The sequence below is a fragment of the Apus apus genome, chromosome 2 (genome assembly GCF_020740795.1).
Source record: "Apus apus isolate bApuApu2 chromosome 2, bApuApu2.pri.cur, whole genome shotgun sequence".
NCBI lineage: Eukaryota > Metazoa > Chordata > Aves > Apodiformes > Apodidae > Apus > Apus apus.
In genome coordinates, this window is record NC_067283.1 from 43779012 (window position 1) to 43800829 (window position 21818).

General features: G+C 43.0%; 1 protein-coding gene across 7 annotated transcripts in view; it reads left to right on the forward strand.

Annotated features, from left to right (window-relative positions):
* The window catches only part of NOD1 (nucleotide binding oligomerization domain containing 1), a 28532-nt gene that overhangs the window by 82 nt on the left and 6632 nt on the right, over positions 1-21818 (forward strand). The window contains exons 1-10 of one of the 7 annotated variants that reach the window (XM_051610335.1): positions 142-163; positions 5814-5937; positions 6855-7193; positions 9047-9221; positions 10427-12230; positions 14288-14371; positions 15413-15496; positions 17058-17141; positions 19193-19276; positions 21421-21504. In XM_051610335.1, the coding sequence (XP_051466295.1) occupies positions 6978-7193; positions 9047-9221; positions 10427-12230; positions 14288-14371; positions 15413-15496; positions 17058-17141; positions 19193-19276; positions 21421-21504 (2615 nt within the window). In that variant the 5' untranslated portion in view covers positions 142-163; positions 5814-5937; positions 6855-6977. Of the gene's footprint in view, positions 1-141; positions 164-5668; positions 5938-6854; positions 7194-9046; positions 9222-10426; positions 12231-14287; positions 15007-15412; positions 15497-17057; positions 17142-19192; positions 19277-21420; positions 21505-21818 lie in introns of those variants that run through there. The other 6 variants (XM_051610334.1, XM_051610336.1, XM_051610333.1 and 3 more) reach the window with 6 other exon arrangements.

Genomic DNA, 21818 nt, shown 5'->3' on the forward strand with positions numbered 1-21818 from the left:
GCGGGGGGTGGGCGGCCCGGGGCGGGGGGCGGCAGCAGCTCCGCGGCGGGACGGGAGCCTCGCTCCGGCCTTCCCGCCGCTTGCGCGCCCGCGCTTCTCTCTGGCGGCGGGAAGGGCTGCGAGGCGGACGGGGAAGGGGCTGCGGCCCGGCGGCCGCCGCTGGGTGAGCTGCTTCTCCAGCCGCCGGGTTGAAAACCTGGGGGCTTTCCCCTGTTTCTTCAGCGGGGGCCCTTCCCGCCGCCCCGCGGGAGGCTGCCGGGAGGGCTGTTGTTGGCAGCGCGAAGACAGGAGAGCGGGGCAGCGCTGCCGGGAGGGAACAGGGCTGCGGGTGCGGGCCGGCGGTGCAGCTCCCGGGGAGGCTGCGGGTGCGGGAGCGGCGGGGAGGAGAGCCCGGCCGCCGGGAAGGGGCCGCGGCGGTGCGGTCTGCTGTGCGCGGCCGGGAGGAGGCCGGGGAGGTGGAGCTGAAAGCCTGGGAGGTGGAATTAAAAGCGTCAGGAGAGCTGTGAATGCGCAGCCCCATCGATTGCCGTTTTGGTTGTGGGGTTCGCCGCAGGTTGAAGGTGAAAACAGTGAATAACAGCAGGAAAGCGTTTTCATTTTTTTTTAGATACACCAGTAAATTGTTCCCTCCCTCCTCCGCCTCTTAAAAAAGATCCCTAGGATTTCTCTGATTGAAGAAAATTTCGTTGCTTTTTAGTAGTGGTTTCTTCTTGTTGGACTTTTCCCACCAGCAAGGAGTTACCAGGAAACCACAGGAAATCTTTTTGACAGGGGCTTGTTAATTCATCCGAACGTAAAGTTCTGTTTCTTTAAAAGTCAGCCATTAGGAAACGTCGCAGCAACACCTGTGAGGAATGCGAGTGTTTCTATAAAAGCCTGTGGCTTTTAAACAAAAGCTCATCAGTTTACCCCGTGGAGGCAGAAAGAATTTATTCTATGTTCTTTTGTATCTGTTGCTCTTCCAACAACTGGGGGTGGCTGCAGAAAGACTGTAGTACAGTCAAAGGAGAGAAAGGGGAGGGGAAAAAAACAATCCCTGAAGGATGCTTGTCTCTGTGACCTCAGAGCAATGCAAAAATCACATGAGTTGTAATGGACTGACACTAGTGTGATGTTAACCAAGGCATTTATTGACACACATAGCCTTGCTCATCATAGTTACACAGAATTCGTAAACTGGGGTATGATAAGTGTGTTTTAATTCGTGGGTGTAGAATATCATTTAGGATCAGTACAGGGATTCTGCACAAGCTCTGTCAATGCCCCGTTTGTACTGTAAAAATAAAAGGCTAATTTTCAGTACCTTTGAGAAATATATTGCATCACTTCTGGTCAAAATATGCAGACTTTTTGTGTGGTGAATGTGCCTATTTGCTTCTAATCTCTACACTTTTTTTTTTTTACTGTAGACCTATGTGAAAGAGCTGAAGTTCTTTTAAAAGTGTGGGCTGCTGTGTGGAAACACTTTCTGTCTTACTCGTTATAGTCAAAGGCTGGGTGCTGTGGCACAGATAAATTGTGGAACAGCATTCTCTTTCTGTTTCTCCCGGTAACAGCAAAAAAATTGCGTTTAGACTGGCTTGACAGAGTCTAAATTATTACCATTATTAATGAAAAAGCATGGCAAAGTCTCCAGTTCTCTTGCTGTAATGACTCCTCTGAGGTGGCTGGCACTGTAAAATAGCTTTTCTCAGGAAACCAATCTTGACTTGGAGTCACAAAGGGCACAGATTTTCATGTGAAATGAGGCACTCTTTTTCATTCATCCACCTCTCAAAGAGTAATTGCATTTTGAATACTGCAGACAGAAGGTTATGCCAACAAGGACCCCACTGGCCCTGGGCTGGCACTGAGGCTTGTGTGTGTGCTTCACTGTTGCCCTGCCAGAGCTGGCTACAAGGTGCTGTGAAAATCCTGAGGGTATTCCAGCTGCTGGCTGCTGATAGCTGGCTGTATGGTACAGGACTTTTTTTCACAGGCAGTTTAGGGGAAGAGTTTTTGTCAGAATAGCAAGACTACAGAAGTAGTATTGACTGAGTTTTCAGAAATGTTCTAGTTTGATCTTAAATCATCTGCTTTAGGGGATAGTTGTTAATTAATTTGCTCCTTGTATTGCCTTTACTGCTTCATCCTGCAGTCTCCTTGGAAGCAGCCAGCTTAATGAGTGAATTCCCTAAGTCACGTGGAAATAGAAAAGTTTTTAAGCTATTCCTTAAGATCCTTCAGCCCCTTTATCTGCAGCATTTATGTTTGGTAAGGCCTTGTTGTGAAAAACAGTGTATTCTTCACTGCCAAAGGGTTTGCAGCACTAGAAATTGAAAGGGCATAGCAGTTTTGTTAAAAGAAGAGCAAGGAGATCTTAGTGGAAAGAGGATGTGAGAAGGGCAGGGCCAGGAAAGATATAAATGTATATATGCTTGCACAATGCTGAGAATACAAGGAAGTCAGAAGAACCGCTAGATAGAAGTGCCAGTGCCTTCATTCAGAGGGCATCAGTGTCACTGCAGCTTATTGACACAGATTATACAAAACCTTGCTGTAAGCACTAATACTTTTACTGTACCTCTTACTATGACAAATTTCATTTCCCTGTTTCATTTCTCTCCTTATTCCTGGCCAGATCCCCATCTTGCTTCCTCTCTCTCGTTTTCAGCTTGGTATGCCTCTCTTGCCACACTTGCTGTTGCTCCTCACATCACTTCAGTCCCCGCTGACACTTCATTTGTCCAGGGCCCTCTCTTCCCTCTCTTCATTGTCTACAGCTGGTGGGTGAGCCCTCTTGCTCTGTTTTTTGTTTGGTTTATTAGTTGTTTGCTTGTTTTTTTAATTCCTGGTAGTCTGTTTTCTGTCTCCATCACTGGACCAAAGTGCTGTGCTCAAAATAGCTAACTGAATTTCCTCTCCAACATCACTGGCAGGCTCTTGAGTAAATTATTGGTTTATATTTTTCCTCTCAGGGACAAGAAGTCCATTCTGTTCCCAGATAGGAAGCTTTTCCCCATAAGTGTCTCTCCTGTTGTCTTCCCATTCTAGACTCCTGCTTCACCTAGGTATCATCTCTTCTGTCTCCATTCTTTCTTAGGTGTTCTGCTGGTTCAACTATTGTATCAAGCTTGCAAATCTTTCCCTTTTATCTTGTGTACATACCTTTCCGTGTACAAAACCTCAAGGATAGCTCTCATTTCTCTTAATAGATGTATTCACAAGCTGTTGCCATCAGGTCTGTCTTTACTGTAACTTGGTGATGTTTTCCAAAGGACTGTAAGAGCCTTAAGGTGGCTTTCAGATTTTATTCATTAGCCCTCTCAGAAACTGACCAGTTCCAGAAATGAGGCAGTAGTTCTCAACAGTGAATGTTCTTGGTCAGTGCACAGACCTTGGTCAGTGCACTGAGGTATCTCACATTAATATATGTCGCAGTCTTTACTAAGAATGTCCCCATGACTGATGCCACATCAGTCACAAGAATTGCACTGGAATTGAATCTGGCACCTGGAGTGCCCTAGATAAGGCAAAGAACACTATATGCACTCTGCCAAGAAAATGCTTTCAAGGCATATTTACCTTTAGACATACCAGATGTGTAACCTAGCACTGTAAAACTAACAGATCTTTGCTTGTAACAAGAGCCTTAGTACTTTGTAACCTTGTGATCCCTCGCTGAAAAGACTCATGTTAAAGCACTGTGCAAGTTGGGACTCTTTCCAAAAGGAGAGGTAATGGACTTGCAGATAAGTTGAAGACATCGTGATTGACCTCACAAACAAACAAACCAAAACAAACAAACAAACAAAACCCCCTAGGAAAATAGAATCTTAGGCATCAGAATCTTAAGGGCAGTCTAAGAGAGCAGGCATGTTTCTCATGCTGTTCAGAACTTTCAGGTGCTGTTTAACCTAGAACTGCTAGTGTAGAAAATTTTTGTGTTTAGTTTAGTCTGATTAGGACCTGAGGTTTCTTCATACAGCTGATGCACTTTGCTACAAATGTGCACATACCTGCCTAGCTCTTACCTGTGTGTGGCAGGAAGTCTTTCTGTTCCAGCACCATTTAAGGTGTTCAGCTGCTCATCTGATGTGGCATTTTCTTAGTCTCTGGATGGTGGAATTTTCCAGTTTTTCTTATTAAAAGAGACTGATGAAAATTACTGTTTTCTCCAGTACTGGGTGGTGTGGATTTTTTGCCTTAAAGTTAATATTGCCACTGAAAATATCACTGAGTACGTCAGCATGCACAGAATTTATATTGCCATCTCTGACTTCCCTGCTTGGCATTTTTGCTCTTTCTCCTTTTCTCCCCTGATGCTTAGCCTCACTTTATATTCCTTTTTTGATTGACTGCTCTGTTGTTTCTTCACTGTCTTGCAGATCACCCTGTGTGACAGGGAACATGCTGTCTCCTGCAGCATATGTAAGATTATCCCTTCCAGTAGCAACCAGGTTCTGTACTGACTTGGACTTAATCAGATGCAGGGAAGTAATCTTTGAGGCCTTCAGATTTTTCCATATTTTCCATGCTCTTGCGCTTTGGTGTATTTATTCTTTTCTTACCCTCTTTGTAGATGGATCTGAAAGAGTGAAAAAAATACTTCTATTTGTTTTGTACACATGACAGCATGTTGGTTCATTACTATGTTTGTCTCAGTTCTTACAAAGTAGGAAGAAAGGAAATGCATTGGGATAATGTAGTCCTAGAATAACCAAAGCAAGCAAGGAGGTCCAGTGTCTTGAAAGAAAAAGGTTAACATTTCTATTGCATGTGTTTTAAGGTGACTCTGTTTAACTAAAATAGCTATTGTTTGGTTTTCATCATAGAGTTCATTTACGAAATGAGCTTTCTTGAACAAAGAGATGTGCCAGTGTGGCTTCTAGGAAGCTGAGTGACTCAGAAATCAGCCACTTCATCTGGTGGGTCATGTGAATGGCGTAATGAAAGGTTGGTTTGTCTGAGTAGATACAGTCAATTACTCATGTGGTAAGAAAGTCAGATCACTTGGTTACATTCCCCTTGGTTGGAAGAGTTTTGCAGTTTTGGAGTTGGCTGTGATCCAGAACAGTTGTGCTGGGGATTTGCCTGGTCTCTGTTGAGCTTTTGGAGGGCTCAACTCTTAATGCAGTTACCTGCATCTGTGCAGGTCAGCAACCATAAGTTAGGATCTGTTGATCTCCTGGAATCAGAGGAGCTAAGCTTGGTTGGTCTGTGGTTCCAATTGTAGATAGGTAATATCACCGAAATGCAGTAGTATAAACTGTGTCTTTCTCCAGCATCAAGCAGGAGAAGCTACTACACTGATGAAGACTGCAGCTTCTGGTATGAAAAACCCACACAGATAAGTTTGTTCCTGTAGCAAGTCACCTAGAAGAATCTGTGAGCTGACAGGTCTCAGTTACAGCTCGTCAGGGGAGTGCTGGGGAGCATTTGGAAGGTTTGCTGCCACTGGAAATGTCTTGGAAAATGGTGACAATTTTGTAGAGGCAGAGCTTGCATCTTTTTCAGAATTGTTCCTACGCTTTTTGCCTTGTAAAGAAAAATGAGAATAAGTGACCATCTGAAGAAGAGCTCTCAAGAGCTGGTATAGAGAATGAGGGCATACACAGCATATATATATCTGTAGACAAGGAGAGAGCCTTCATGCTACAGAATAGTTTCTAAACAACCCCTCTACAGCAGTGAGAGGGTTTCCTGAGCCCGAAGCTGTCACGTTGTGTCTCTAGGTGTTCATGCAGGGGCTGAGGTTAGGTATTCAACCCTTAGTGTTTGTGCCCGCTTTAAATTGGTATCTTCATTCTGTGCAATCTCTTCCCTTTATGAAGGTGGAGGTGGGTTGGATGCCCAATCCAGTAATGGATATGAATTTTGATGTCATCTTCCAGGCCTAGCTCATCGTATGAGGAAAGAGTCTGTGAATTGAGTTATTCTGTGCAATCGCTTCTCAAGGTGAGGTCCAGATTTTTGTGTGAATCACTAGAGGTGGGATCTTGTATATTTACAGTGACTTCTTTCAGTCCTTTCTCTAACATTGTTATTGTTCATCTTCTGAAAAACTGTTTTTTTTACGTTTATGGTAGTCACCTGAATGTAATTACATTAAACCAATGCAATGAAATTTTCCCTGTTTTACACGCTGTCTGAACCAATAGCTTTAGGAGGTATGAAACGCTCTGTGCTCCTAAGTGGTGTACTAGCTCTGAAATCTACAGCAGCATTTTCACTGTTGGCATAATTTTACTCTGGGCTTTCTTAACAGAAGCATCTGATCAGTGGTTTTCCCAGAGTGTCGCTGCTGCCTCTCAAACCTGGTGCCCTGAAGCTAAATGCTTTTTCCTAGTTTAACTAAAACTGTCTCAAGAGTTCACAAGGCCTCGTTTACAGGGACAGTTATCATATCTGCAACACTTTATACAGCATCTGTTGTAACAAAGAAAAAGCTAAGTGAATTGCTACTATAAATTAATTCCTCCAACAAAATGAATTGCTATGAAGTATAATTTTATTCTGTTTATTTCCCTGACCAGATATGTTTGGACAGATCCCCTGCTGTGTCTATTGAAACATGAAAAGCTAATAAACAATATTAAATTATACACCAAGAACAAGCAGTTAATAAAGCAGATGCCAGTGGTGGTGTTTGAGGCAAGCTCTACAGTAAGGCACTGGGTACAGAAGAGAGCCTGCCTGCTGTAGGTATTTTGTTTCCAAAACCTTAACAAATAAATGCAAGTACCTGAGGAAGAAACATTTTAATGAGGTTGGCCATGATATTATGCAGATATTATTTCCTTGATGGCTACTTGAAGGATGTATCTGCATAGGATAAAGTTTAAATTGAGGTTCTATACAATTACTTTTTACAGGCTCAGTAACATGAAGGACAGATTGCCAGTTTCCCCGAAGTTAACTCCAAGCTGACTTCTCACTGCAAATGGACAGTTTGTCAAAGATGAGTCTAGGTGAAGCAGCTTCTTGCTATCTCAACTATGGAAGGCCAAATTTGTGCTAACTCAGAGATTTCTGTGGAAAAAACTCCAGGAGCAGGTCCTCCATCCTTCATTGCTTTGCTGAAGGTATATCGAGAACTTCTGGTCAGTCGAATCCGAAACACACAGTGTTTGATTGACAACTTGATTAAGAATGACTACTTCTCCACTGAAGATGCAGAAATTGTTGTCCAATTTCCAACTCAAGCAGATAAGGTATTCTCTTTATTTCACTGGCCAGTGCAAGGTTTTTTTTACTCTCAGTTTACCACTGGGTTTTATGGGCTTATCTGGCAGTTTAGTGTCTTTTCTAATCTTTGTTATTTTGGAGTTTCCCCACCACATTCCTTCTGGACAAGTGTCACCAGCACACCTCTTCCCAGCGTGGCTGGCACTGCGTATAATGCCTGTTGGCAGCTATAAGAACAAGCAGGCTGATAATTGCTGTTCTGTCCCCCCCAGCTGCAGCTTTGTCCTCTGATAAGGAGGTGACCACAGTGGCTGTTACAGTGCAGCTTGCTACATGGAAGCCTTCATTATTGTGCAGAGTATTGCAAGGAAAACCTGCTTCAGGATGCTGTGGGACAGATCATCCTGCTTTAGAGAAGAGACTGAAATGAAATATTATTTTAGAAGTTAATGATTGTATGTTGTCTATGTGCACACCTACCCTTTCCTTTAAAGACCTATGTGCATTGTAAATGTTTGGATAGAAAATCGATATGCCCTGACACATTTGGGGTTTTGATTCATCTTTGACATCAGTAGCAAAAATTATTTTCTGGTCTTTTGGTAGGAGAAAACTATCACATGCACATGGTTGCTCTTTGCATCATGACTTGGAACAAACTCCTGATCTGTTTCCCTCACCAGCCAGTCACAGAGCCTCAGAATAGTGTCACAGTTAGAGGCAGGCAAACCATAAAAAATTCAGAGGCCTTGGACTTCACTAACAGTGCAGATTTTCATGAAATAGTAGTTCTTGCTGGCAAGTTGAAGTGATAACACAATGCTCACTCTGTGCATAGGGTCAAAGCTGAATAAATGTAGGCTGTATCATCATCTCCACTTCTTATTGTTCAGCATAATATACGTGATTGTTGTCACAGAGCTGAGGGGGAGGCCATGCCTTGAGAGTCTTAAGTAGAAACAGAACAGGCCACAATAGTAAGTGAAGTGGTCTCTATGGAGGCTTCTCTGGAAGGCATAAAATTGCTTTTTAGAGCATACAGATTGTCAAAAAATACTATGCTTTTGCTGTGCTGTGTGTGCCTCATCCTGCTTCAAGCTTACAAGAGACCACAGTCTCTAGAAACCTTTGTCTGTTTTAGGACTGAATCCTTCATTCATTTCCAGCAAGAAGAAGATCCAGAGATTCAGAATTGTCCCCCAAATGATTGCTCTGTCTTGCAGAGGGTTTTGAACTAGGGTTGCCCTGTACTGGTTGCACAGAGGGCAGATTCTGCCTTGCCTTTAGAGGTAATGCTTAGTCTTTATCTGCTCCAGCCACTGCCTGGTATCCGTTAGTTTTAATAACAGTTGCAGGCAAGGAGTCCTTAGTACAGAGAGAGCCTGCAGGATTGAGTTTGCTGTGTTAGGAGTTGTCAGTTTTTGGATCTGCGTTAAGATCCGGAGAGAGAGATTCTGCCTGCCCTGCTCTGGATCTGGCTGGATCCTGAGGTAAATCTAGATGTGACAGAGGGTGGATTGAGATCACTGAAAAAACACCCCTTTCTGGTTTTTGTTTTTAATCAGCATGGGGTTTTAAATACACTGCTTATCCAAGCTGAGGAAATTTTTTGTGTTCCCTTGTTAGGAGTGATATTTATCCCCTGTGTTTCTGGTTAGCATTTGATTTAGCTACAAGTTCAGACCTCAACTTGCAGAGTCTCTGCAAGTCAGTTTTGTGATGGTTCAAATTAGGAGTTAGCTTTTGAATTCACTTTCTGGAAGCACCAGTTTTGATGTTGGTTCCCTCTACCAGTCCAAAAAGGATCCTAAAGCAGTCTTCCAGTTTAACTGTGATTAAATGCTGTCTATCAGTGATCTTTCACGTTGTATTTTTTCAGGTTCGCAAAATTCTAGACTTGGTTCAGAGCAAGGGTGAAGAAGTCTCAGAATATTTCATCCGTGTCCTGCAGAAAGTCACTGATGCTTACTATGAACTGCAGCCTTGGCTGGATGAAATTGGTTACAAGCCTTCAGAAAGTATTTGTAGTAAACCTGTGGTAAATACAGATCCAGGTAAGGTCATGCATTTATATCCCTTCCTGTAGAAATACCCTGCTATGTAGGAAGTTCTAACCAGGTGATGTGAGAGTAAAAGACTGGAGACAGGCAGCCAGGGAAAATAAATGTGTGCATCTTGTGCTTGCTGGATAATTAAAAGGCACCACTGTACAACCCAAGAGTCATGTTGATATATTGCATCCTGTTTTGCTAACGTCAAGCTCTTTCTGCATTTGTTTGTGGATGTAATAGCATAACAGCTTTGTGCCAGCTATAGTGTTTTCTAGGCCTCTGCTGTAATTTATTAGCATCACTGTGATGTTTTGGCAATGCAACAGCCAGTAGTTTACGGTAAGGATAGTCAAGCAGTGAGGCAGGTTGCCCAGAGAAGCTATGCAGTCCCTGTACTTGGAGGCTTTCAAGATCCAATTGGATAAAACCCTGAGTAACCTCATCTGGTCTCACAGATGACCCTGTTCTGAAAAGGAGGTTGGACTAGAGACCTTCTGAAGTCCCTTTCAATCTGAATTATTCTGTGGTCCTGAATGATGAGTTATACCAAAAGGCAGAGTTTAAGTATTGCAGAGATAAATGTTTTCCTCTTGAGGGGCTTTTTTCATACTACTTAAATACAGGAGTTACTTTGCCCCCATCTGAAGCGCAGTTTCTGTTGCAATAAAAACACAGGCCAACCTTGAGCAACAACTGAGACTCTTGTTGTTTGTCACCTTAAGAAAAAACTTCTGAGTTGCCTGTCACCCAGTTTCCTAAATGCTTGCCTTCTATTTACAATGATAAAAAATACCAAGCAAGTTAGGAAAGAATAACCACATACCTGGTAGAAATCAGAGGTTGAATGTAAATACAGTGAGAAGGCAAATGTGAAAACTAATCAGTCGCCAGCAGCCCAAACAAGCCTTTGCAGAGAAAGAGGCAGGGGCTTGGCTTTGAGTCTCAGGTGAAAGAGCAGCCCCTTAAACCAATGCAGTGTCATTCCTGGCTTTCAGGAAATGGGGTGTCACACTCTAACTTTCATTAGCATTTGAATTTCCCAAGAGAGTGATGATGGTAGCACAAAGAGAAGTAATGTGCCAAAGAACCAATTTTACTTTACAATCACTTTTGCTTATTACCCCCTCTCAGTCCCCAAAGAGATGGGTCATGGTACACATAGGCTTTTTAGCAATAGTCTTTTAAATGACAGTTTGCTGCCTTTTTAGTTAGCAGGTATCGCCAGAAACTCAGATATGAGCTGGGACGGGACTCCAAGTTTGTTATGTCATATGCTCAGAGGGAGGAGATGCTGCTTGAAGAAACCTACACTAACAGTATCATGGAGCTGGTCAGTTTTACCAATGAGAGTCTAGGCAAAGTGTGTCAACTAGAAGCCCTTTTTGATGATGCAGTTGGGCTAATTAATGAAGATGGAGAAACCATTTATGTCTTTGGTGACGCAGGAATTGGAAAATCCATCTTGCTGCAAAAAATACAAAGCCTTTGGGCCAGACAAGAATTTGACATAGGGGCCAAATTTTTCTTCCGTTTCCGATGTAGGATGTTCAGTTGCTTTAAGGAAGATGAAGCCATATGTTTGAAAGACCTGCTCTTCAAATATAATTGCTACCCAGACCAAGACCCCGCAGAGGTGTTCCACCACATCTTGCAATTCCCTCATACGGTTCTTTTCGCATTTGATGGCTTTGATGAGATCTATTCCAACTTTGATCTCAGTAGTGTGCCTGACATGTGTTCACCCAATGAACCCATCCATCCCCTGGTGCTGCTGGTAAGCCTTCTCAGAGGGAAGCTTCTTAAGGGATCCAAGAAAATTCTTACAGCGAGGACAGGAACCGAGATCCAAAGAAACATCATTAGAAAGAAGGTGTTGCTCCGTGGTTTCTCCATCAGTAACCTGAAGGAATACACTGCTATGTTTTTCAAAGATGAGGGGCAACGAACACTGGTATTGAACCAGTTGGAAGCCAACCCAAATCTCTGCAGTTTGTGTACAGTTCCTTTGTTTTGTTGGATTATCTTTAAATGCTATGAACACTTCCATTCCATGTTTGACAGCCATGAGCTTCCAGACTGTTCTGTTACACTGACAGATGTATTTTTGCTCATGATTGAAGTCCATCTGAACCGATCTCTGAAAACAAGTTTGCTGAAGAGCAACACCAGGAGTCAAGCAGAGGTGTTCAAATCAAGAAGGGAAGCTCTTCTAGCTTTGGGTAAAATGGCATATAAGGGCATGGAGAACTCTTTCTTTATCTTTGAGCAGGAGGAGGTCTCATCATCGAACATCTCTGAAGGAGATTTGCAATTGGGCTTTCTCAGGACAGTTAAAGGTTACAGTGGCTGTGACAGTCAGTCCACTTACGAGTTCTTGCACTTGACCCTTCAGTCTTTTTTCACAGCTTTGTTCCTGGTTATCGAAGAGAAGGTAGGTGCCAAGGAGTTGCTTCAGTTTTTCAATGAATGTTCTTCCACTGAGACTGCCCAGCCTACTTGTCTTCGTATTCCTTGGCTGAAGAAACAACTAGCAGGGGAGGATCCTTTCCGAAATAATGAACACTTCCATTTTACCAACCTGTTTCTTTGTGGCCTGCTTTCTAGATCCAAGCAGAAGCTCTTCAGGCATTTAGTTTTGCCTGCAGTCATTAGGAGGAAGAGAAAGACACTCATCACATACCTTGGGGAGAGCATGAAATCCCACCTGAAAGGCCTCACTCGGTCCAGGCTGCCAAACTACAACCAGATCCAGGTCCAGCCCAACTTTGTTTGGATGCTGCGGTGCATTTATGAGACTCAGAATGAGAAAGTGGGGAAGTTGGCTGCCAAACACATGCATGCCAATTACATCAAGCTCACATACTGCAATGCCTACTCTGCTGACTGCAGTGCTATTTCCTTTGTTGTGCATCACTTTCGGAAGCGCCTGGCTCTGGATTTGGACAACAATTACATCAATGACTATGGAGTAAAACAGCTGCTGCCTTGTTTCAGCAAGCTTGCAGTGATCAGGTAGGAGTCCGTGCAAGCAAGTCCTTTCTTATATCCTTGGTTTATTCCACAAACTGCTGGGCTGGAGGAATTGTTGTTGAAAGTGGAGAAAGATGAGGATTCTTCCTGCTGCTGGAAACTAAAGTTTCAGATCTTCTGAAATCTTTGTTCAGCCAGTTACAGGAGCAGGGACAAGCTGTGAATTTGAAAACCCAAACAGAAAGGATAGTAAGAAGTCCTTAGGAGCCAGGACTGTTTAAATATGAAGGTTTAGTCAGCTCTGTCTCAAACTATTTTGCCTCAAAAGAGGATTTTTATGGGAAAAAATGCTTAAGGGAAAAGGAAGGAGACAAAAGTGCTTCCTCTATAATCTGAAAATTGCCTGAGCCTATCTCTGCCTTTGGTCATATGGGGTAAATGAGGATCTATTGTTCACAACAACCCTTGATCAAAAGCTCTGAATTTCTCACTTTTACATCCTGCAAAGATGTCTGGCTTTCACAGAACAAAACCTGGTGTGTGGTACTCCATGAAAGGATGTAGTGAAATCTTTAGATGTGATTCCCTGAGGTGGTGTGGAGGAAGGACATGGCTTAGTGTAATCAGGGAGAACTAACTCCACCTCTGACATCACAGGCCACACCAGTCCTTTAAGGTTGTGCCATGTACCTATACCTTATTTGTCCAAACATTTAGATGCATAAACCCGGGAACTTCAAATATATCTTTCTTAAAGCTCCTTCAACCTCATGAGATTATTTTTTTTATATAAATGGATTTATTCCTTCTGGTTGGCTGTGCTCTCTGCCTTGTTTTCCTGAAGGACTAAAAGCAAGTGACACTTGTTTTTTCCAGTTAGTTGCAAATCAACTGGCCTCCCAAGAAAAAGCAATAAGGAAACTTGGGGGGAGGATGCATAAGTACGTGAGACAAAACAAAGAAGAAAAGGACAGACTTTCATTCTTTGTCCCTATCATATGGTCATGCCATACTCAGTGTAATCTTAACACTGTCCCCAGCACCAAACAAGACTGTTAGGTTGCCTTTTTGTCTTTATGGCTCTTCTGATGTTAGGATTTTGGTTTCTAATGACCAATTTCTGCAAGTCAGGAAATGTTTCTAACAGCTTAACCATCCCTTTCAAAGAAGTAGGCTGTTCTGATCTGTAGAAATTGGCTCTGATTGCTCTTATGTGCTAGTGCTTTACAAAGTGACCAAGTTACTAATCAACAAGAGCCAGGGAGGCTGTTGGTGATAAGGGACTCCCAGCAGTGAATATTCAGCTTCAGAGTTTGTACAGAAACTAAAGCTGGTCAAAATGTTTTCACATGGACAGCTTTACTGAGAAAATGTGATTCATCACAACTGGAATGTTTCATGGAAACCTGTCCATTTAGGCAAGGTGAAAACAGTTGCAAAGTTTAAAAAGACAAAACAAAACAGAAAAATCAAACCCAAAAACAAAGCACGAAACAGCTGTGAAAGTAAGTATTTGTATTCTGTGAATGACTGACGTGGATTTGTTTTGTGTCTACTTTGGACAATAAAATTAGAAACATCTAGCGCACTCATGGGACTGCAGTTCTATTTCCTGGCCAGGGCTTTTCACAGTCTTTATTCAGTGGAGCCTGAATGTGTGTTGGCTTTCAAGATGGCTGGTTTTCACTAGATACTCAGAGAGAAGGCTGCAAGAAGAGCAGTCTGGAAAGTTTGCTTTTGGTAGGATGTCACGCAGAATTTCTTCCTGCAATAACAGGAAGCATGGGAAGAGGATGAGGTGTTTGTTTCTGGTTTCTGACCGACTACATTTTATTGTTTTCATTTCCATGGACAGCTTCCAGAGCATGACCTTGGAGATTTGGGGCTTTCTGCTTTCTATTGTTTTTGAAGTGAGCCATATGAAACTGAGCTCACATTTCCTGTAAAGGTTCTTAATATGTGGCATAAAGACCTGTTCAAAATATCAGAAGAAAATAAAGAAAATATCAGAGGAAAATGCATAGACCTGCTATCATTTGTTAAATCCTGGGTGATGAACACTTGTAATCTGTATTGATTCAACTTTCCTTTCATTCCAGGCTCAGTGTAAATCAGGTCACAGATCATGGAGTAAGGATCTTGTATGAAGAGCTCTCCAAGTACCAAATTGTGACTTTCTTGGGGTATGTACCAGTAGGCAGGAAAACACTAGATATTGATACTAGAAAATAAAACTGCAATGCTGACATTGCTGACACAGCAAAGGTGGGGTGGAAACCACAGTCACCTCCTCAGTCACTGAACATAAGCAAAGCAGCATTTTGTGTCAGAAATTCTTCATCTGCCATCCTGTGACTGTTCACTGGGAAAAGGACCACAGCTTCCTCTCCTGCTGCATTGGGTGGCCTCCACTGGCATCAAGCCCTTCCATGACACAGTGTGGACCACTGTCAGGTCACTGAACTGCGTGGGCATGCTGGGTATATGCCTATATGCCTTCTGCTAGCTGTGGAGGGGGGGACAGAGCACAAGCTGGAGTGACCTTTACACCTAAGTCTCCTGTTTGCTGTAAATGGATTTATTTTAACTATGCAAAGCAGATACAGCTTGGTAGAGACTAGTATCAAAAACATACAGTTGCAAGTGTCGTGTTCATGGCACCGATTTCTTTGAGACCTTAGTTAGTTCTTCATCAAGTTGAAGCTGGAAGGTATGTTAGCTCTGACTTCCTGCTCTTGGTTAAGTAGCTAGATAAAAATGACTTTTTGAGACGTGAACATGAATACCAAGAATTGCTTCCTTCCTCCATTGCCCTAATGTAAGTATGTATGCTCAGGTATCTGATCTTCAGTAATATTTGCAAAGGGATTTTATGACTTTTAAAGACCAAAAATATGTTCTTCTGGTGTTTTCTCTTTTGACTTCTCTTCTGGCAATATTGTTTCTGAACTAACACAGGAATAAAGGGAAGCTTTGTTTGCCTGGGGAGACCATTTATTAAAAAAATCATATAAATATTTTCTCATGATTTACAGTCTGGTGTCCTTGTGGTTTATATCTAGCCCTTCACAATATGAACTGTATATCAAAGTAGAAATACAAGCAACTGTGAATATGTACAAAACCATGCAAAATGCATACAGGGCATTATAAAACATTCAGGTTGTAAATATTAAAGTAACAGCAGGAATAACCAATTTTTACCAATGTGATTTTTCTTTTAGCTTGTACAACAATCAAATCACTGATGTTGGAGCCAAGTATGTTGCAAAACTAATTGAAGAGTGTTCAAGCCTTGAATATGTTAAGTATGTTGGAATTTTTTTTCCTTTTTGCAGTATCCTAATTAAGGTAAAGCAACTTGAAACAGAATGGCAGCAGGTGAAACTCCTGAATCCATAGTCTTAACTGGAATATAGTAGTAAGGAGAAGGGCAGCATGAGACCTGTTCTTTACCTAAATCCAATCTGAGCACTTGAGTGAAGCTTAGGTGGTGCATGAGCCTCGCTGCCCCTTGCAACTGGTGAATTCACTTGGATTTAGTACCGAGCTTCTTTATATCTCCTCTTTATGGGTCACTAGAGTCAGGCTGTGCTGGTGTCCTAACCTCAACTCTGGAATTCCCCAAATTCACTTCGTGAGTTGTTCTCTTAAATTCCTGGAACTTTCCCAGATAAGTGTCTTGCCATGCACTAGTTTGACATAAAGGTAGATCATTAACCAATGGTTTAATTGTGACCATAGCAGAAAACAGATGTAGCTACAGCAATGTCAGCTGCTTGTATGAATGCAGCAACCAGCAGCTGGGGCCTCTTGGTTTCTGGTCCTTGTTTTACCACTAATTTTCTCTGAAATCTCACACCAGCCACATCCTTCCCACTTGGAAATATTTGCAGAGTTTTAAAACTCTGGTTTTAGAGCACTCTGGTTCTTATACTGCTTTTGACACAGTGCTTTGCTTATTTAATCTAACTTTCAAAAAAAAAGCCTGTTGAAAAGCCTGTTCCAGTGGGAGGTGTCCCTGCCCATGCAGGGGAGTTGGAACTTGATGATCTTTAAGGTCCCTTCCAACTCCAAACATTCTGTGATTGAGAGATGGTTACTTTCAGGCTGCATAGTAACCCCAGAGATTATGTTGAGATAGTGTGTATATTCATGTGCCTGAAATCAGTCAAACAAGCCAGTTTTACTTTATGTAAATGTAGTGGGCTGAGGGGTTTTGGTTTGTTCTTTACATCCATATATATGCAATTGAGACCTATCTCTTCCTTGAAATCCAGCCATTTGATATCCCCACAGAGCCCCACAAAAAAGAAAAGGTCTTCTGTAGAGCACCAGCCAGAGACACTCACTGCTGCATTGACCTGGGCCACTACCTGTAGCCTGTGCTCAGAACAGAAAGACTTGGAATTATTACAAGCTGTGCATATCAGCTGTGGTCTTCTCTGGAGCTACACAACCGAGATAGATCCCTGTGACAACATGAAACATGCTGCACGTAACCCATGTACTCTGTGGCAACTGCTGATATTATGAACTATATTAAAAACTAGGCAAGGGGGCCTTGTCTTGAGGATCAGCTCCAAAAGCTCATGTCTACATACTGAGCACCAAAACCAGGATTCTCTACTAAGACGCCTGATTCAGAGGGCTGACATGCAAAATATGTAAAACACAACACAAAATGATGTATTTTAATCAAAGGTCTGATGTCTGTAGTATTTCTTTTACTCTAGGTTAATCTTTGATAACCGTAGCTAGCCTTCAGAATTAATTAGCCTTAAGGACTTGTATTGTTTTCTGAACTGGTGTCCTAACAGCTGTACAGCTGTAAGTGATGTACCTCATCAACTCATGTGTTTTGTGCAGAATAGGAGCAAACAAAATAACGAGCGAAGGAGGGAAGTGCCTTGCCCAGGCCATCCAGAAGAGCAAGACAATGTTTGAAATTGGGTAAGTTCAGGGCTGGGTCTTGCAAGGCATCTGTAAATCCCCTAAGATTCTTTCTTTCATTCTTACCTTCTTTCCATCTGCCATTCCTTCCTCCCTGGAGTAGCATTAGAACGGACCAGTGCAGAAGCACAGCCACATTTTCCACTTGGAGGGAAAAGGAGGTTGCTTTATTGTTTTCCATTTCACATGTTTGTTTTGGGTTTGTTTTTTTTCCCCTGTTCTGACAGAATCTTAAAGGAGAGACAAACTAACAAGAGGACAGCATGTAAAAATAGCCACTTTCCTTACAGCAACCCAGCTATTCTAGAGATAGTTGGTCATATTTTAAAGGCTGGCTGGTTTTATGACTATTGGCAATGTACCTAGTTTTTGGGTGTCATTGCTGTAATTGTCTAACCTTCTGCATTAAGTCCTGATAAAGCTGCAAGGTGGGAGAATAAGAAGGAATTCCCATTGTTCTTCTCTGTAGTCTGTCCCAAACTGGAGAGTCTGCTATTATTGGAGAGAGGTCTGAATGTACTGTAAACCTTTAATCCCTGTCCTCTTTCTCAGGAGAGATGCTAGACTTCAGGGTTTGATTTTATTTTTTTCCCCTTCTCTGGCAAATCCCAGCTTCTCTTTCCTCTCTACAGAAGAATATTTTTTTCTCAGAATCTAATACTCAAATACAGGGAATTAAAACATCTGTTTGGCCATTGTGAATATCACAATAACCCAGAAATATGAAAAAATCAGATTTTTGGCTTTTCATTCTGTTGTTCTACAACATTGCACAGGTATAGCCAGCTGCACGCACACTTCTGTGGTCATATAGCTGAGTCTGCTATGCTGCTGTACTGGCTGTAATTTCAGTGGAGGACTCCTTTTTCCTCCTGTGAAGGAAAAAATCATTCCAAATGGGTTTAGGATAGCTTGGACCGAAATGTTTAAACAGAGGTATATTCAGCATTTACATAACAAACTGCATTGGGACTGAAGGACAAGGAAATTCTGGGGCTTACTGGAAGTGGATGTGTTTAGATACCACAAAGCTCAATTGATTTTAAAAGAGCTGCCAACTAATTACCTATCAAGCTGAGTGTGGCTCTGAGTCATCAAGCCGTGATCCCTCTAAAAAAACCCTTATATCTCAGCAGAGGCACTTTTAAGACTCACATGATATAGGGTGAATTTTCAAAGTAGTTGGTCTGCGTAGAAAAGATTTGACCAGAGCCTGCTATTAAATGTTGATCAAATCTCCACAGCTTTTGCCACATTACCTTCTTTTAACCCTTTGTGGTACCAAGGGTGTTTTTGCTATTGGAAATGCTGTTCATTACAAATGTGTGGAAGAGCCCAGGGTATTACCATCCCTGTGAAGCTTTGATCTTTCTCTTGGCAGCTGGTGAGAGAGGAGATTCCACTTGGGTATAATGCCTAAGGAATTGTGACTTTTTTACCAGACTATTCTGAAGGAGAGAGGGACCTTGTAGATCAGTTCACTTCAGGAAGTCACCTGTTTGGGTGATGACAACTGTGCAGTTGTACATCTGGGGAGTCTTTCCCAAGAGCTGTACTTGGCACTGTGTAAAGGCCAGTCTGCGTCCAACAGGTAACAGGAGAACTGCAGCAGGGGCATGAGGAGGAAGTGCTGAGCTAAGTGATAGGGTTTAGGACTTGATGTGTTTCCCATGGCTGCTCCCTGTTTGGGACCGCAAGGCTGCTTTAGCTCGTAAGGGTATGTGGCTGTGGAGGGTCTGCCCAGTGCAGCAAAGTGATCCCCAAAAGCACTCCTGCTGCAGCAGGCTGTTTTCCTGGAGCTGCTTCTGTGCTGTGGCCTTTGGGGTGCTGGTGAGTCAGCAGAGGCTGGTGGGGTGGTGTGCAAGGGTGGAACATGCCTGGCTCACCAAGGAGGGCACCTGCCAGGTTTTTCCCAGGCCTGAAAGACTGTGAAGTAATTGGGGGTGGGGGGTGGGGGGAAGTGGGGTCAGAGAGGGAAGAAAAGGATAATGCAATGGCAAGGGGCAGTAGGGCAGCACACCTGATATCTCTGGGTTTCCTCTCTTCACCAGGATGTGGGGTAATCAAGTTGGAGATGAAGGAGCAAAGGCATTTGCAGAGGCCCTGAGGAACCACCCCAGGTTAACAAACGTGAGGTAAAACACCAGAGGAGCCAGGCAGCTTGGCGTAGTGCTGATTTTCCCATCCTTCTTTGAAGGGATGACTCTTCCCACCAAGCATTAGCCTGGAACACCATCTCGTACTGTAACATTCGCTGCACAACCAACAGGCTTCTGGTGCAAGCAAGAAGCCAGATTGATTCAAAAGGCCCTGTGCAGCCATTAAGCAAGTTAAAAATATTGCTGGGCTGGCACCTTTTCCTCTCTCTGCACCTCCTCCCCTCAGGCTGCACAGAGTTACTGGCATTGGTGAAAGCACACGGTCAGTGGGTGCTATTTTGATCTGAGAGAATTACTAGCAGGATACACCAGGTGTCATGGAGCAGGGCTCCCAGCAAGCTCAGGGGTAACAACAGTTCCTGTTGCAAAGGTACAGCAGCTTGTACCAAAGTCACATTTAGGTGATAAAATGTTTGGGTAGGGACTGGGGCTTTCTTAAAAATCAAGATTTTTATCCTGTACTCCCATGGATCCATGACACCACACACTCAGTACTCATGAGATGTTTTCTCTCTCAAGTTCAGTGATTCAGCCCAATCTGCTTTCTGGAAGCCCTAGCATGGGTGAGGTTGGTAGCACAGCATGGGGAGAAGCAAGCAGTGTAGAACAGCCTATCCCCTGCCAGACTTTCAAATGCTGGCTAGGGATTTAAAGATGCATATTGTGGCTGCTGCTGCTGTTCTAGAGTTCCTCCACACAGCTGGAGCACTGGGTTCATGGGGTTCGGACTAGATCTTCAGAGGTTCCTTCCAACCCCTAACATTCTGTGAATTGTTTCCCAGTGCCACCAGCGTCCACGGTGAAGGAGCAGAAAAGGCTCCTTTGTTTCCCCACAAGGTGGCACATGGCACTAGTTTCTTTAGAAACACTGTGCTGGGGATCTCTGGAGAGCTTATTGCTGCCACTTCAGATCCAGGGATTTCAGAGCTGGTGCCTTGTCCTCCTTTCTGCGAGCAGATAGCCAGGCTTAAAAAATTAAAAGCTGAACAGGTGCAGTGACCTAGATATGTTTGAACTTAAAAGCTGTCTGAAATAGCTATCTTCCCATAATTGTAGAATCCATCCAGACACATCAGACTTAAAAAAAAACAACAACACAACACCAACCTTTTGAACCTGAATCAGAGCTGGGTTGCACCTGGGATTCTCAGACAGGAACAAATATGCTGCATGTGCTTGCAAAAATAAGAAGTTTTGCTGACACCTGTGCAGGGTGAATTTTCCCCTCTGCAGTGTTAATGCACTTGGGTTAATTTCTCATCTTTAACTGGTTAATCTTGCTTCATGATTTGAATTCCTAGTTGGCACCAGTGGTAGCTTTTATGCAAAGATTAAGGGACGATAGTCCCAGCTATATCAGTTTACTTCAGCATATTTGCCATTTTCAGACCCAGTCATGACAGACTGAGTATATCTAGTTTTAGCTGAAGCTTGGAGTCACTCGTGTTCACGCATATTTTGCCCAACTTGATCCCTGTTTCTACCTTTTTTTGAGACCTTGCATTGTTTTTAGGCTCTGGCCTGGCATTTTAGGTGAGAAATGGTTTTTGAATTCTCAAAGCCTGGAACATAACTTTAACTGGTTGATTTTGCCAATGTCTATTCAAAGAATGAAGGGCAGACTAAGAAATGTTTGTGGTTTGTAATGGAAAGCATGCAGGGACAAGCTTATCTCTCCATACACAACAGAAGGTGTGTTTGGAAGAAGAATGAGGTATTCGGGCATCTGAAGGACTCAAAGGACAAAGTGCTGAGCTTGTACAGGGACTTGGGGTGACAAATACATGTAAAAACCTGTGTTCTGCTAAGCACAACTCTTTGTCCTTGTTAAAAGCCTTGATTCCCAAAATCACTGGGTGCAACTCTGCTGTTGGTCCCAAGAATCCAACTCACTGACAGCAAATCTTTATGGCCTGGATGGTAGATCTGCACCAGGCTACAGCTTGTGAACTGTTCTCACTTGTCAAAGTCATAAGGACTTCCTGGTTTGCAAAGGACGTGAGCCTCTGAAAGACCCAGATGCTGAACTGTTTGACTGGGAAACAGTTCACCCAGGATATTCACTAGTCTTGGGAAGTGGTGCTGGCTGCCTCTTACACCTTTCTGTCTGTACTTCACAGTCTCGCGTTGAACAGCATCACAACAGAGGGAGGCAAAAGTATTGCTGAAGCTATGAAACACAACAACTCTGTGAAAATATTCTGGTAATTGACAATCTGGTTTACTTCTCCTCTTCACTCTGCTCCCTTCATCTTGCTTTCCCCATCTTGCCTCCATCATCTCAAGTCCTTTTCCTCAGTTTTTGCATCTCTTCAGTGTTGTCTCTCTCTACCTTTTTTCCACTACACCTCATCCACCTTTCAGACACTAAAACATCATGAAAAGGGACCATTAGAACACTAGTCTGAGAAAAAAAAGAATCTAATGCTTTTGTCTCCTTTACCTCCAAGGCTTCTCTTCAGTATTGCTTTGTGTCCAGCCTTTAGAAATTGCTCAAGGCAGGAACAGCACATCCCTC